Below are 13,846 nucleotides of genomic sequence, written 5' to 3' on the forward strand. Positions count from 1 at the left end.
ACTACAGGAATGAAGAGTTATTGATCAAGACAGAAGTCAAAACTGTACAGTGTGAAGGTGTAATCAAAATTACTGTGAAATTATAAGACTCCTCAGAACCAATGAAAAAAAGTTAATTTCCTTCCTAAGTTGGTTTTCACCTTGGAAACTAATTGTTGAAAGAGAAAAGGTCACACTGCTTAATAGCATGAAATAAGGAAAACAGTACATGCAGATAGTGCTTGACATGAAGTATTACTTACCTTTTTGGCAGAGCATCTGTTTGTACTGTGATATATTACTCCTTACACTGAACCATGGTTTAGGATAGGTGTCACAAGTATGTGGACAAGTCACTTTTACCTTATATCCCTGGATCAGGTATGCTTATGTGTTCTTAAAACACAGCTGTTTTCCTGGCACATAAACATGAATTGCTGTGTGGTTTTAAGTTATTAGCTAACTAATTTGCTGTTTTGTTACCAAATTCAGGAAATTCACACACAACTCCTATGCTGCTCCCAAAGGTGAAGAAAATGCACTCTTCATCATGAAATCTAGTTACTGATTATGTTTTGTTCCTACAAAACACTACTTTAGCTGTTAACTTAAGAGAACAGTCTCTTGCTTTGATTACCAATGTAGCCAGATCTGCCTTTTTTTGCCCTTGGTTTGCCCTCTTCCTTAATTCATGAACCTGTGTGAATCAAAGCAAGCAGAAGGAAAAGAAAAACTGAGAGAAAAATGAACCCAAGAAATTAAAGTAACAGGTATGGGCACTTCAAAGGAAGGTCAAACAGGAAATGAGATTTAGACCAAGTAAAGGTTCTTGTATTCAGAATTAAGCATTCCAGGAATTCTTCAACATTTCTTAAATTACAGGAAGCATTGAACAAGATCACAGCAACCCAAAGAACAACCTGACAAAAATACAGGCATTGACTTTTCCAGCAAACCACCAAGGATGATTTCCTTGTCACCCTGATCACCCTGTGATCAACTCCCAAGAGCAGCAACACTTCCTCTTTTGGACATTTCATCAGAGCACTGCCTTCAGGTATATTCTCTACTAGCACATGATGGTCACCACTGCCTTACCTGGGAAGCCCCAGCACTGCTGCAGTGTGAATTCCATGCTGAATTTGACTCAGGGTAATTGTTATTGCTGGCAACCTGCTGGCTGTGGGGTAAAAGCCAGCTGACAACACAACAGCTTCTTACATGAATTGGCATAATGCAGAAATATCCTAGCCAAAGACTGAAAGCACAGAGACCCAGACTCTGCTTTTTCCACTGGAAGTCATCCCTGCAGATCACTACCCAAATGTGTCAGGGAAAGCCTGAGCTACCTTGCCAGTACAGGACTCCAGGGTCTCAACATTTACTACAGCCACCAAGATATTTTTAAACTACTTCTAACTGCCAAGTATTTTTTACTGCATTTATTTCTCAGTGATGACTTAGAGCAAGTGCTTATTTTTAAATCATATTTGACATTTTGTTAGGTACATTGGAAAATAAACCAATTCCTACATATGCAAAAATTAGGAATTAATGAGGCCTGGCAATTATCTTGATGGAAAAAAACCAAGTGACTTAGTTGAACATACAGAGACTCACTTAAAAAAAAAAAAAGTCTGCTCTAGTAGTTAAAAAACAAACGAAATTGCTTCTTATTGATTTTAATTTAGGTTGAAACACTAGCTGTCTCTCCAACAAAGCCAGAAATGGAAACAACTATAAATGAGTACAAGATGTGATAAGATAGACAGATTCTTAAGCAATCTAGTACAGAGATGACCTCCAGTTTAGACACTAGTTAAAATATGATATCATATGTATGGATCAATAAATAAGTTTGCATTTGTCTCAGATCCAAAAGCTGTAGAGCTACGTTCTCTTTTCTTTAGCTACTCTAAAATGTTGTCCAATTAAGCTCTGGGTTTTTTTTTTTTTCTCACAGATCCTCTAGATTCTAATTTACAAATAAAATCAAGAGAAGCAATTAAATGTTTAGTACTATCAGCATGTTTCCCCAAGTGATGCACATGTGGAACAGAATAGAAGCAGTCCAATCTTGATACAGGAGAATGGGTTACAAATTGAAATACCTTCCCATTACCATTACTCACAGGCTTCACGCTCTAGCAAGCCCCAGAATCAGCACCAGGCTGCCCATCCCTGCTCAGCACAGGAGCTGCACCTCCAGCAGCTCTGATCCCTGCACAGACACAGAGCAGGGCTCAGGGGGCACAGGAAGAGTGTGTGCAGCACAGAACACTACCAGGGACTTTTGGTGATGGCCATCCTGCCCATCACATTAAAGGCTAATTAAAACCTTCCTGGCAAACTGCCTGGTCACTCTGCTCTGCTCTCCAGACAGCATGCACTGCCAGGCCTGCCTGAAGCACACCAGAGCATCAGGATCAATCAAGCATGATTTATGATCCTTTCAGCACACCAGAACTTGAGCCAACATTACCTGGTAGGTACAGATCAGGTCTTCTCTGGTTTTTGTGAAGGCTCCTGTATTGAAGGAGGTCTCCCTCTCTCCTTTAGTTATAAAATATCTCTCCACTTTCTCACATACCTTTGCATACCCCAGGCTCTTCCCAGAAAATATCAGCTGAGTGAGAAGGGACTGTTTTTTCACCATTTGATACATGATGCTAATCAGACACAATCAAGGTAAAAAGCTAAAAGCATCCAAGGGAGGCCAGCTGCCACAGCTGAGATGGCCACGATACACAGAGTATCACCACACAATTTCAGAAAGCTTTAAGCATTCCCCCAAACAGAGTAACATCATACCTCATCAGAAGGCTTCAGGTTCTGCCCATACAGAGTAGCACCACACCACCTCAGAAGGCTGCAAGCTGCTGCCCTTCTGGTTCTTCAGCCCAATCTTTTATCCCCTCATGTTGATGCACGGCACCTGTGTGCCCTCTGCTCCCTTTGGGATTGCTCAGTGCCCCTGGGCACTCCCTGGCTCATTGCTGTCAGTGCTGCTCACCTGCTTCCCACAGCTGTGCCCATGGGGATGAGGCTCAGCCCCACCCCAGTTCCCACAAACTGTGCCTACAGCCACCCTAATGGAACAGGGTCACAGTAACACAGCAGATATAAATTGTTGCAAAGAATATCCAGCTCAGTATTAGTCCCACCCACTTCCAGCAGAGAAACACTTTCTACCAAAACCATCAGCAGGATTAACAGTACCAGGGTGAGAGTAGGACATGGCAAACCCTCCCCACATTCCAGGGAAACCACTGCCTCCTTGGGATTGCACCCACATTGCAATACCCACTCCAGGTGTCTGGTGGAGCTCACCTTGAGTCATCACACCGGGGTGACAAGTGTGGCCAGAAGGTCACAGGCAGGTTCTGGAGCTGTGTGAAACCTTCAGGGCACCCTGTCTGACAGAAGTCAAAACCTGATTTACCCTCTTTGGATAACTCCACATTACCTGGACTGTTAAAAGGATGCACGGATTGCTACTCCCTTAAAAACTGTTGGGCTTAAAAAGCAAACAAACAAAACCAGAAGAAATTATCTTAGAGGCACTAAGACTGCAGAGGACTTAAGCCTTCCTTTCCAGTTCTAAAATTCCCATTATAGCTGTATTCAAGCCACATTTGAAAAAAATTTTAAAAGGGGAAAGAAGATGAACTTGAAGAGCTTATGAAAATAAAGGTGAAGCCCTAAGAATCAGTGACCCAGGCCACATCCACTGAACAGCAGAGTATTTTGTTCAGCACTGACTCCAATAATGATCTAGAAGTCATACTAGGCAAACAATCAACATGAGCTTCCTTGCTGTGCCAGAAAAATAGGCCACTGAAAATCCCTGGACAAACAGAAAGGGCAATAGTATTGCACATACATAATATGAACAAGACCAGTGTTCAGTTCTGGTGTGCACCTTTCTAAAAAAAAAAAAAAAAAAAACCTAGAGAAAAGGACAAAAAATACTCTGATAAAAAATTATTCAAGGACTGGATAAAATCTCACGGCAAAGGGTCTGTGAGGTTCAGGTCAAAGGGTTTATCAGGACATTGTAATGTGGTTTTATCCTAATGTGGAGGTACTCCCATGGTAACAAAATATCAGAGGGCTGGTTAAACTAGTAGGGAAAAGTGAAACAGATAAGAAGAGACAGTTGTTAAAGTAGTTGTATATTTATAGTTTGATATTCAGTAATTCAAGCACCACTTTTTTTGGTGGCTTATTTATTTTGGTAACTACTTTGCTCATAGAAAGAAGTTTGGGATAATTTCAAAATGGGCACCACACAAATAACTGATTTAAAAGAGATAACTGAGTGATACATATGATAAAGCATTCCAAGGACTGACACATATGATAAAGCATCCTCCAGAAAGCCAGAATTTTAATGGACAGACTGAACATCTCTGCTTCACCACAGGCAGACTCATACTAGGAGGTGGTTTTACATTTCACCACCTGGTAAAAGAAAAACTTTCAGAGAAGTATAAAGACAGTATTAAAACAGCATCCCTTTGACACAAGGCCACCCAAAGGGAATATTGACAATAACAAGCACAGCTGTATTTCAGAATGATGTCATGATGAGGGTTACGGGACAAATCCTCACATGGTGAAAGCTGTCACAGCAACAGCAGCAGCAGTCGTGCCATGATGGTGTGCAGCAGCTGAGATCTGCCATTGCACCAACAGAAGAAATAACAGAACTTGCACATTTTGCACCCCCAGTTTGCAAATATAACAATGAATTAATTCACAGTAAACAGGAGGGAAGCGCTTTGCAATGCATAAACAATGTAGTAAGAAACAATTTTAAAAGTCACAGTTTCTGAAACTGCTGTCACTGAGCACAAATTTTAACACTTACTTAAATAGCTAAAACTGTACAAAGGTGTCACTTCAGAACACAAACAGTTATACAGAAACCATATAATCTGATGCAAAACCCTTGGGCAAAGAAGGAAAAATAAACAACTAATTTTAGAACCTGAACACTCCATTAGCACTTCTCACCAATTAAAATATGATGCAACTGCTGTCAACAGGCAAATTATAGCTGCATTTTAAGCATGGATTTAAATACAAAATACACAAGCTACTGCACTGTAACAATAATAAGTCAACTACCTACAAGTTGAATGGAGGCCAACAAGAAGAGACTTTCAACTCCTTCTCTCTGCCTATCCAGTTAAGGAATGCAATGTTTAATAGACAGACACGCTGCACAATCCCTCATTTCTACTCTGACTGCAGTAAATCTATACCATAATCTCCAGAAGTCTAAAAGCACCTTAGTAATCTAAATGCCAATGAAAGTCTATAAAAATTTAATCCTTAAACTCAATTTTGATAGCAATGTAGATCTGCACTTAATTATTTGAAAGTTACTAGGTATCCTTATTGTTCCCAGGGGGTTGGGAATGGGGAGGGATGGCTGGACACAAGCCTCACGCTGAGGCCACCAAACAGAGGTTTAATAGAAACATTTGGCAACAAAAAATAAATTCACTAAACTTGCCCTAAAAAGCTCTTTGTCAAAACCGATTTTGAGATATGCATCAGAAACTTCAGTACCTTCTAAGACACAAACCAAATTCTTGTAAAATCCAGAAGGGGAGAGGGGAGGTGGGGAAAGGGAAAAAAGATTATTGAGGGAAGCATGTCTAAGCACACCAAACTGACACAAAGGTAGAGAGTGGTTATCAGTGATGGGAGTTACTTCAGGGACATTCTTGTTCCAAAGAAATGTAGAGACCAAAAGAAAGTAATTTCCTTTCAGTTGAGGACCATCAACATGGGCCAAGACAGAACTGTTTCTATTTACCTCTGCAGCAGAAAAATTACTTTTACAGTGCACTGGCACAACATTATCATAATATCCTGCTTATTCAGTGTTCACCTCTTCTTACACTGAAGTCCTCTTCCATTCTGGGACAACCAACACTGGTCATCAACCAGCCTGACAACCTCTCCAAGGAACTCCAGGTCTAAGATTTCAAACTGTTAAAAAAAAACAATAATCCAAGTAGATACTTTTATAGGAGCAAGAAAAGGGCAAGGACTGCTTTGGTTAAAGCAAGTATTAGAGCATTTCCTATGTCTCTTGCAAGCCTCCTGCAAGAAGAGAAGATGGAAAGAGTGAGGTGTGGAAAAACAGAACAACTCTTCACTTTGCCTGGGAGAAGTTATCAGATAGCTTTCCTTTCCTGTCAGCAGAATAAACTGACTCTCAACAGAACTTTTAACAGCACTCTGTCAGAGAGACAGGCACATTTTATTTCAAAAAAAGAACAAAGCACCTGCCACAAGACCAAATAACATCCTGCATTTTGCTCCTAAATACCACTGCAGCTCTTCAGGGCTCAAGGTTTCATTCATTACATTGCCACAAGCAGAGAAAAGGATTTTTCAAAGGAGCTTTCCTAAGCTAAGCATCCAAGTCTCAAAACACCTAGATTTTCTTTAGAAAGGCCCCCACACTATGGATGCAAAGTCCCTCAAAGCAGGCACTGTGCAGGATAAACATCTATCAGGAAACACTGCAGCATTTATGCATGGAAAAACTGCAACACCCACATCAATTGAGATTTTATGTGTCAGTACTGCTGGCAGGTGCATGCTCCAGACATGTTTTAAGTTCTAGAAAATTGTTCATCATTATTCAAATGACTTGATAATTAAGAGCACTAGTACTTCAACTCCCAAGCAAACTTGGTGATGCATAATAAAACCACATGAAAAAAAGAGGCCATACAGTAACTGATTTACTTTAACCATAGTTCACTTGAATACTAATTCAAATTGCTGTAAGGTGAGCCATTCAGTGTAGCAAAATACAGTGACTGCATGAACTTCTGAGCTCCCTTACTGCCCTGTGCCTTCATTCCTCCTCCTCCTCCAAAGGAAGGAGTTTATTCTCAGCACTGCTTCCTCCAGCTTCCCAGTAATCATATCAGGGGAAAGGAAAAACGAGACAAGAACAGTAATATCCATGGAGTATCTCAGCAGCATCATTGCTGTGCTTGCAATCTGCTCCCTAATTCATCTGTTCACTTTCAGGGTGGGAAGAGATTCTGCTTAGGCCACAAATATGTGACAGCTCAAGGCATAAAGCTGGAATCCGCTGTGTCCTGGCAGCTGTGCCTCAAGAAGATGAGTGCACATTGAAATGCAAGCATTTGGAGACACAACCAGTGCAGCCCAGATTCATTCAAAAGCACACTTGTCCTCAGTGAAGTGGGCTGAGATCACCTTGGAGCACTGGAGGACCTGTCAGCACCACTGAAAGATAGAAACCAATTTGACTTGCCTTGGGGCAAGTAATCTGTACCCTGCAATACAGATAACATGATCATCAGGGCAAGATACTGAGTAATGGAAAAATTAACAGCACTCAGGGATCATTTTTCTGTGGGTCTTTTTTCTGTAAAGGTTTATGGACACACAGATGTGGAAACTAGTTGCTTTCATCAAAAGCCATTCTCTAGTTGGGCACCTCCAGTTGGCCACACCCCAGGTTCTTCTGCTTAGGATGAAAGGATGCATTAATGCACATCTTCCTTCTCTGCTTTGCTTCCAACCCTTGTATGTGTTCACAAAACTGATACTCCCTGGTGGAATGGGGCTGTACCTGGCAATATGTGAAGTTATGTTCCCATCAACCTGTGCAAGAAGGTGCAGATGGACAATTTTCACTTGAAGGAAACACTGACATGGGTTTATCTCATGAAGAAGGGAAAACTTTATAAACATACTTAGACACCTAAAGCTGCAAGCAGTCCCCAAAAGGAATATACAAACCATAAAATAACCCATATGGTATATAGCTAAATCCTCAGATGACTCCATATTTGTAAAAACATTTGTCTGATAAGCTTCACTTCCTAAAATACTTAAGAATTGTTCTTAGAATTAAACTCAAAGTAGCATGGCACATAAACAATTAGAATTTCACCAACACACAGGAGCAGCTCAATAAAAATGGAAGCACAATAACTCGGGAAAACAGAAATTAGGTTCATTTTTTCATAATTTCTCCGATTAAAGTCATATATTAGCTAAAGTACAGTGTTATTACTAGACCCTTAGGCTTCAGAGAACATCATGCCACATGTTCACTTGGTTGCTAAAAAGCAGCAACCAAATGATTAGCACTTTTTTCCAAGGACAGCTGAGATTAATAGTTTGAAGTCATTTCTTAATTTAACCATGAAACTTGAACATTTAAATTAGAGTCAACTTTAATAACATTTATTTCAAAAAACTGTAAGTATGTTAGTCCTTGAGCACTGATTATAAGATGGATAGAGCTGTTAGCTGTCTTTCCTGTAATTGGAAACAAATTCCAACTACTAAACTTACAGAACTTGATAACAGTACAGCCAACACTTGTCCCTGCAAAGACCCAGAAACTGGGAGTGAAACCATCACCCTGCTGAATCAATAGGGAATTTCTAGTGACTTTTTTATGGTACCAAGCAGGATCTATTTGTTCCACAAAGATTTCTAGTGTGGATGCAGGTGGGACAGGTGAAGGACACAACAGCTCTTCTTGACTCACAGAAGTTCATCACTGCTCTAAAACACCCCTTTTCTGAATAGGATCAGAAACCCTTCGTCCTCCTTTCCTAGACAAAAAGGAGAAGGTATAGGGGATAAGAGAGCAATAAAAGAAATCGTAACTCATGCACACAGGCAAAAAATCCTCCTTGTCCTTCCAAGCAGAGCAACATCCCCAGCCTGGATACAAGCTTTGTAGATATTGCAGTACTGGGGAGGAAATTCTGGTTACCCTAAATTGTGTTCCTTTCTTTTTTTTTTAATGCATTAAAATCCTTTCCTTCTGTGATGCCTCTTCCTCCCTCCCAACTTTAGGAAGCTCTTTCTCTGGCTGCTAGCACAGAGTCTGCTACCTGAAGACTTTTTCAAGCTGGGTCCAGGCCCCGTTAACCACAAGGCTGCTAAGGGACAGCAAAGCTCTCCCTGGAGTTCCCCCCACCAAGAAGCAAATCACAAACCCAGCTCTCGCAGCCTGGAAAGGCTGACTTGACTGTCTTTATCTGCAAGGACTCCATTAGCAACTTCCTGTAACATATTTTGAAACAGCACTGAAAATAAGGGATAATTAAAATGTACGAAGTGTCATCTTCATAAAAGCCACAGGACTAAATAAAGTCTTGGAGGGCCCTCTCCTGTACATTCCGTATTTCTCTACGTGCACAATGCACCTTCCTCTGTAAAACCTTTACTAGACAAAGCCAGTTTTCTCTGTTCCTTTAAAAATATCTGAAGAAGTATTTACTTAGTTCGTAAGGCATAGCTCCCAGTATAATTTTTCCTTCAAGTAGAAGACAGTTACATGCAAAATTAACTCTCAGCTCAGATCTTTGAAGACTCAAAATCCAAAATAATTTAGGCAGTTGCCAGGTTAGCAACAATTTGATTCATTACCAAAGAGCTAATCTACACTCAAGAAAATTGCTTTTATTTATGTGTCTAGCCTAAGAAAATGGTAGCAATTGTCATTCCTTAGACAACAGGAATGTCAAAGAAGAGCTAAGAACTGCACAAGTGTGTACTTCTGCCTTTACAAAAAAATACTTACTCTCTCTTGGCAAAGCACCAAGAAATCAGAGAGTAAGGATATCACCTTAATGCTACTGTTTATGTCTTACTGATTTTTGGTACTGTGAATTTAGATTAATGAGCAAACAAACCCCATGGAAACAACCTCTCTTACCTTGTCTTGGTTTGATTTATTAACCAATGCAATTACCAGTGACAAGCCCACAGAGAAATGCACTAAACTGTTCAGAAAGAGGAAACCCTTACCCACATATTTTTTTGCCAGAGTGCCTCCTGTCTCTTACTGCAACCAAAGGAACAGCAACAAAAATACCTACTTAAACAGTGAAACCCTATTACAACACTACTAACAAAGAAATACTGCAAAGACTTATTTTCTACATGGTTCATTTATTGTTACTGAACAAAGGAAAGAATAGCCTTTATGTTTTCTCACAAAGTAAAGTGATTTGCAGGGGAGAAAACAAGTAGTGACCTCTCTTCCATTTAAAGGGAGCCAGATATGAAGCAGAGGGAAGAAGGATGCTTACAAATTAAAACCAAGCTGACAAATACCTTCCTTCTTTAATCCTCTCTAGAAAATGCTATGAAAAGGTACAGCAGCATTTGTGGTAGATAGTAAATGGTTAATAACTGGCCGGGATTCCCTGCCAACATAAATTCCGATGATTTGCCATTGGATGTTGTCAGCACCAAAGTCCTGTTACAGCCCACAGAGATCCTCCTGCAGCTTTCCTGCCTCGGGCATCTCTGATGTGCGGGATCAGAGCGGGATCAGAGCGGGAGGCGTCCCCGTTTCTCAGGCTGTTTCCCTCTCACCCCTCGGCTGCACGCACACCAGGTACTGCTGCTCTTCAGAGGAAAGCTCATGGTAGCTCTGTAAAACTAAAGGCATAAAAGCCTTTCTGGAAAATAGTTTGCTTTCCAGGCAAACCTCTAGCAACGAACAGCCCCGAAACATTCCCGAGTATTACACAGCTGTTTTATGGCTTCTGGCATTAAAGAGTTTACCAACACTCTGCAAGCTCCTACTACCCTCTGCTTGCATCCATCTTCATATTCGAACCATAATGCAAATATTATCTGGTTCAAACATCGCTGATCTAAATCAGCAAGTCATACAATACTGTCATATTAAACCAACATCGGGCTTGTTTTCCTGCAGCATTCCTGAAGCCTGCCTTCTAGATGTAATTACTATACAATATATATCAGAACCAGAGAGAAAGGCATCACTCCAAGGGCTGAAATTGAGAAGAAATCAATACAAAGAAGATAAATGTTTCGCCAAAAGCTGCAGAGGTATTAACCCTCTCCCCAACTTAGTTTCTTTTTGCTTCGAATCATTTTACCATGTGAGAAGCTGCTGGAAGGAATGGGATGCGTCTAGCTGCTTAGCTCTGCATACAGTGTTAGGAAAAAAAGGGTATTCCAGAAAGAAAAAAATAATAATAAAAAAAAAAGGACACATAAGTGAAAGTTCCCATAGAACCTCCAGAATTTAATTATTTCATTGGACTCTCGCACACCCGGCCGCGGCCAAGAGCCAGGGCAGCCTCGGGAGCTCTCGGCAAGGACGGGAGGAGCCGCGGCGGCGGGGGCAGAGGGGCTCACGCTGCCCCCGGGGCCCCTCCCCGCGCCGGGAGGGCGGCAGCTCCGGGCAAAGCATCCCCCGGGACCCCCGGCCCTGCCCGGGACCCGCTCGGGACCCCCGGCCTTGCCCTGCCCGGGACCCGCTCGGGACCCCCGGCCCTGCCCTGCCCGGGACCCCCGGCCCTGTCCGGGACCCCCGGTCCCACCCGGCCTTGCCCTGCCCGGGACCCGCCCGGGACCCCCGGTCCCACCCGGCCCTGCCCGGGACTCCCGCGGGAGCGCGCCGGGCGGGGCTCGCGCTGCGCGCCGCCGGAGGGGCGCGCGCCCCGCGGGGGCGCCGGCGGCGCCACAGTGCCCCTGGCGGGCGGCCCGGGCACTGCGGCGGGAGGCGGCGCAGCCCGAGCCCCGCGAGTTCCCCCGGGCCGGGGCAGCAGCGGGGCCGCGCGTCCCGGGGCGGGGAGCGCCCACGCGGCCCCGTCACCCGCCAGCCCTGCGGGTCGAGAAGCGATACACAGGCACCGGCCGTGGGGTTCGAAGGGGGGGGAGATCTGTACGGTGGTCGCCGAGTGCCCCCCGCCCGCGGAACCCCTCTCCCGCGGGTGCGCGGTGGTGGCCGCACGGCTCTAGCCCCGGTGCGGTGCGGGCGCGCAGCCCCGCGGGACTCCCCCCCCGCCCTGCCAAGGTCAGCACGCGGCACGGCGAGACCCCCACCGCGGACACGAGTGGGGTGGGGAGGGCACAGACCCGCGCACCGCGAAGTTTCTGGCGAGGGAACCGGGGGGCTGCGACGCGGGGTCGGAGCGCGGAGTCACGCTGCCTTTCGGGGCGGCGAGCGGCGGTCCCGCAGCACAAAGGGAGCTCCAAGCAGCCCCACGAAAGAACAGCAGCGCGCAAGGACCCCCCCACCCGCGCCCGCCCCACGCCGCCGGGCGCTGCAATGCACCGGAGACCGGGGACACCGCGCCGGGAGCGCGGAGCCGAGCCCGTGCTCCACTCACGGCCCCACTCGCGGGCAGCGCAGCCCGCAGCCGGGAGAGTGCTGTGGAGCGGGAGGAGACCCAACGCTGGGGCCGCCCCGGCAAACGGGCCCCCGCGGTCCCTGGCGCATCCTCCGCGCCCGCGGGGTGCCCCGCCGGCTCCCTGCGGGGGTCGCGGACACGTGTGGACGAGGCACCGGGAGCCCCCCCAGCCGCCGCGCTCACTCACCGGGGAAGCACACCACATCATGGAGCACGGAGCTGGTGATTTTCAAGAAAAAGATCCACCAACACGGTTGCAGTAGCCTCCGCATGTCCAAAGCCGCACATCGAAAGGGGAAAGGGGCTAAAAGAATTAACACACAGAGGGAGGAAAAAAAAAAAGGGGGGGGGAGGGGGCAAAAAAAAAAAAAAACTTGTTGAAAATAAGTTTCTCCCCGCACCCCTGTTCCTGCGGGAGAAAGCGGGGGGCTCCTGCTCGCCTTCTCTACGGGGGAAAAAAAAAAAAAAAATCCCCCAAGCGCGGGGCAGGGGGAGGACAGAGAGGAGCGGCGGCGGGGCGCGGAGACCCCCCCGCGCGGCTCGGCGGGCGCGGGGCGGCGCGGCTCAGGCGGGCAGCAGCGGCGGGGCGCGCATGCCGCGGACGGGGCGCTCACAGCCGCCTCCGCGCACGGGCGGGCGGGCGGCGGTCAGCCGGGGCCCCGGCGCGCTCCATCCTGCCGTACAGGAAGTGGCGGGCGAGCCCGGATCCTGGCGGAGACTTTAAAGCGGGGCGAGGGAGAGAGAGCGCGGCGCGGCGGCGAGGCGAGGAGAGGCGGCGGCGCGCCGGGCGCCCCGGCGGCGCGCCCCCGCCGCCCTTAAAGCGGCCGCGGCGGCGGGGCGGGGGCGCGCTCGTGTACGCGCTCCCCCGTGCACGCTCCCGCCCCGCCGGCTGTGTGCGTGTATTCGTGGAGGACGGTGTGTCGCCGAGCCGCGGAAATTCGCCGTTTGCAATTTCGGGTTCCGCGCTCTCGCCCCGGCGCTGTCTGCTGGAAGTTTCTTGTCTCGCTCTGCCGCCCCCCGGTGCGTGCTGAGAGGGGGTTCTGTCCTTCGTGGACCCCCCCCCCCGCTTGTGTGCATCAGTCCGGGTGCTGCCACAGGGGTCCGACCCCCCCTCCCCGCCCCAAAACCACGCAGTTTCCCATCCCCTTCGAATCTCGCAGCTCAGTGCTGTGCCCGGTATTTCCAGAAATCCTCATGGAAATCATACAGATTTTGTTCTCCTCCAGTGATATGTGTCTTTTTGGGTGCTGCAAGCGACACCTCCACCCCCACTACCCCCAGAATCACGTAGATTTTTCCTCCCCCAGTAATACTCATCATTCTGGGTGTCGCTGCAAGCATCCCACAAAATTGCTAATTTTTTTTCCCAATATTGTGCATTATACTACATATTTCCAGAGAGCTACCTCAAAATGAGAGAATTATTTGATGTTTCTGTAAAGTCAGATGAAGGCTATCCCAAGCCACTCTGCATCTACAACCCCTCCATGCCTCGTCGGCAGTTTCTGAATGGGTGATAATTGTGCACAGGAAATAGAAGCAGAAAATGGTGTGAATCCAGGATGAAGGGATGGTTGTTTGTACTTGGTATTTCCTGGCTGTGCTGTGGTCTGCTGATGCTTAAATTTCATTCAGTGGTAGTTTTTGTCTCTTTGTTAATTACA

General features: G+C 46.2%; 1 protein-coding gene across 1 annotated transcript in view; it reads right to left on the reverse strand.

Annotated features, from left to right (window-relative positions):
• The window catches only part of PTPRG (protein tyrosine phosphatase receptor type G), a 390,724-nt gene extending 377,533 nt beyond the window's left edge, over window positions 1-13,191 (reverse strand). Inside the window, exon 1 of the mRNA XM_030283424.4 lies at window positions 12,370-13,191. Within this exon, the coding sequence (XP_030139284.3) occupies window positions 12,370-12,454 (85 nt within the window). The 5' untranslated portion in view covers window positions 12,455-13,191. The remainder of the gene's footprint in view (window positions 1-12,369) is intronic.
• Window positions 13,192-13,846: the final 655 nt, after the last annotated feature.

The sequence above is a fragment of the Taeniopygia guttata genome, chromosome 12 (genome assembly GCF_048771995.1).
Source record: "Taeniopygia guttata chromosome 12, bTaeGut7.mat, whole genome shotgun sequence".
In the NCBI taxonomy this organism is placed as follows: Eukaryota; Metazoa; Chordata; class Aves; order Passeriformes; family Estrildidae; genus Taeniopygia; species Taeniopygia guttata.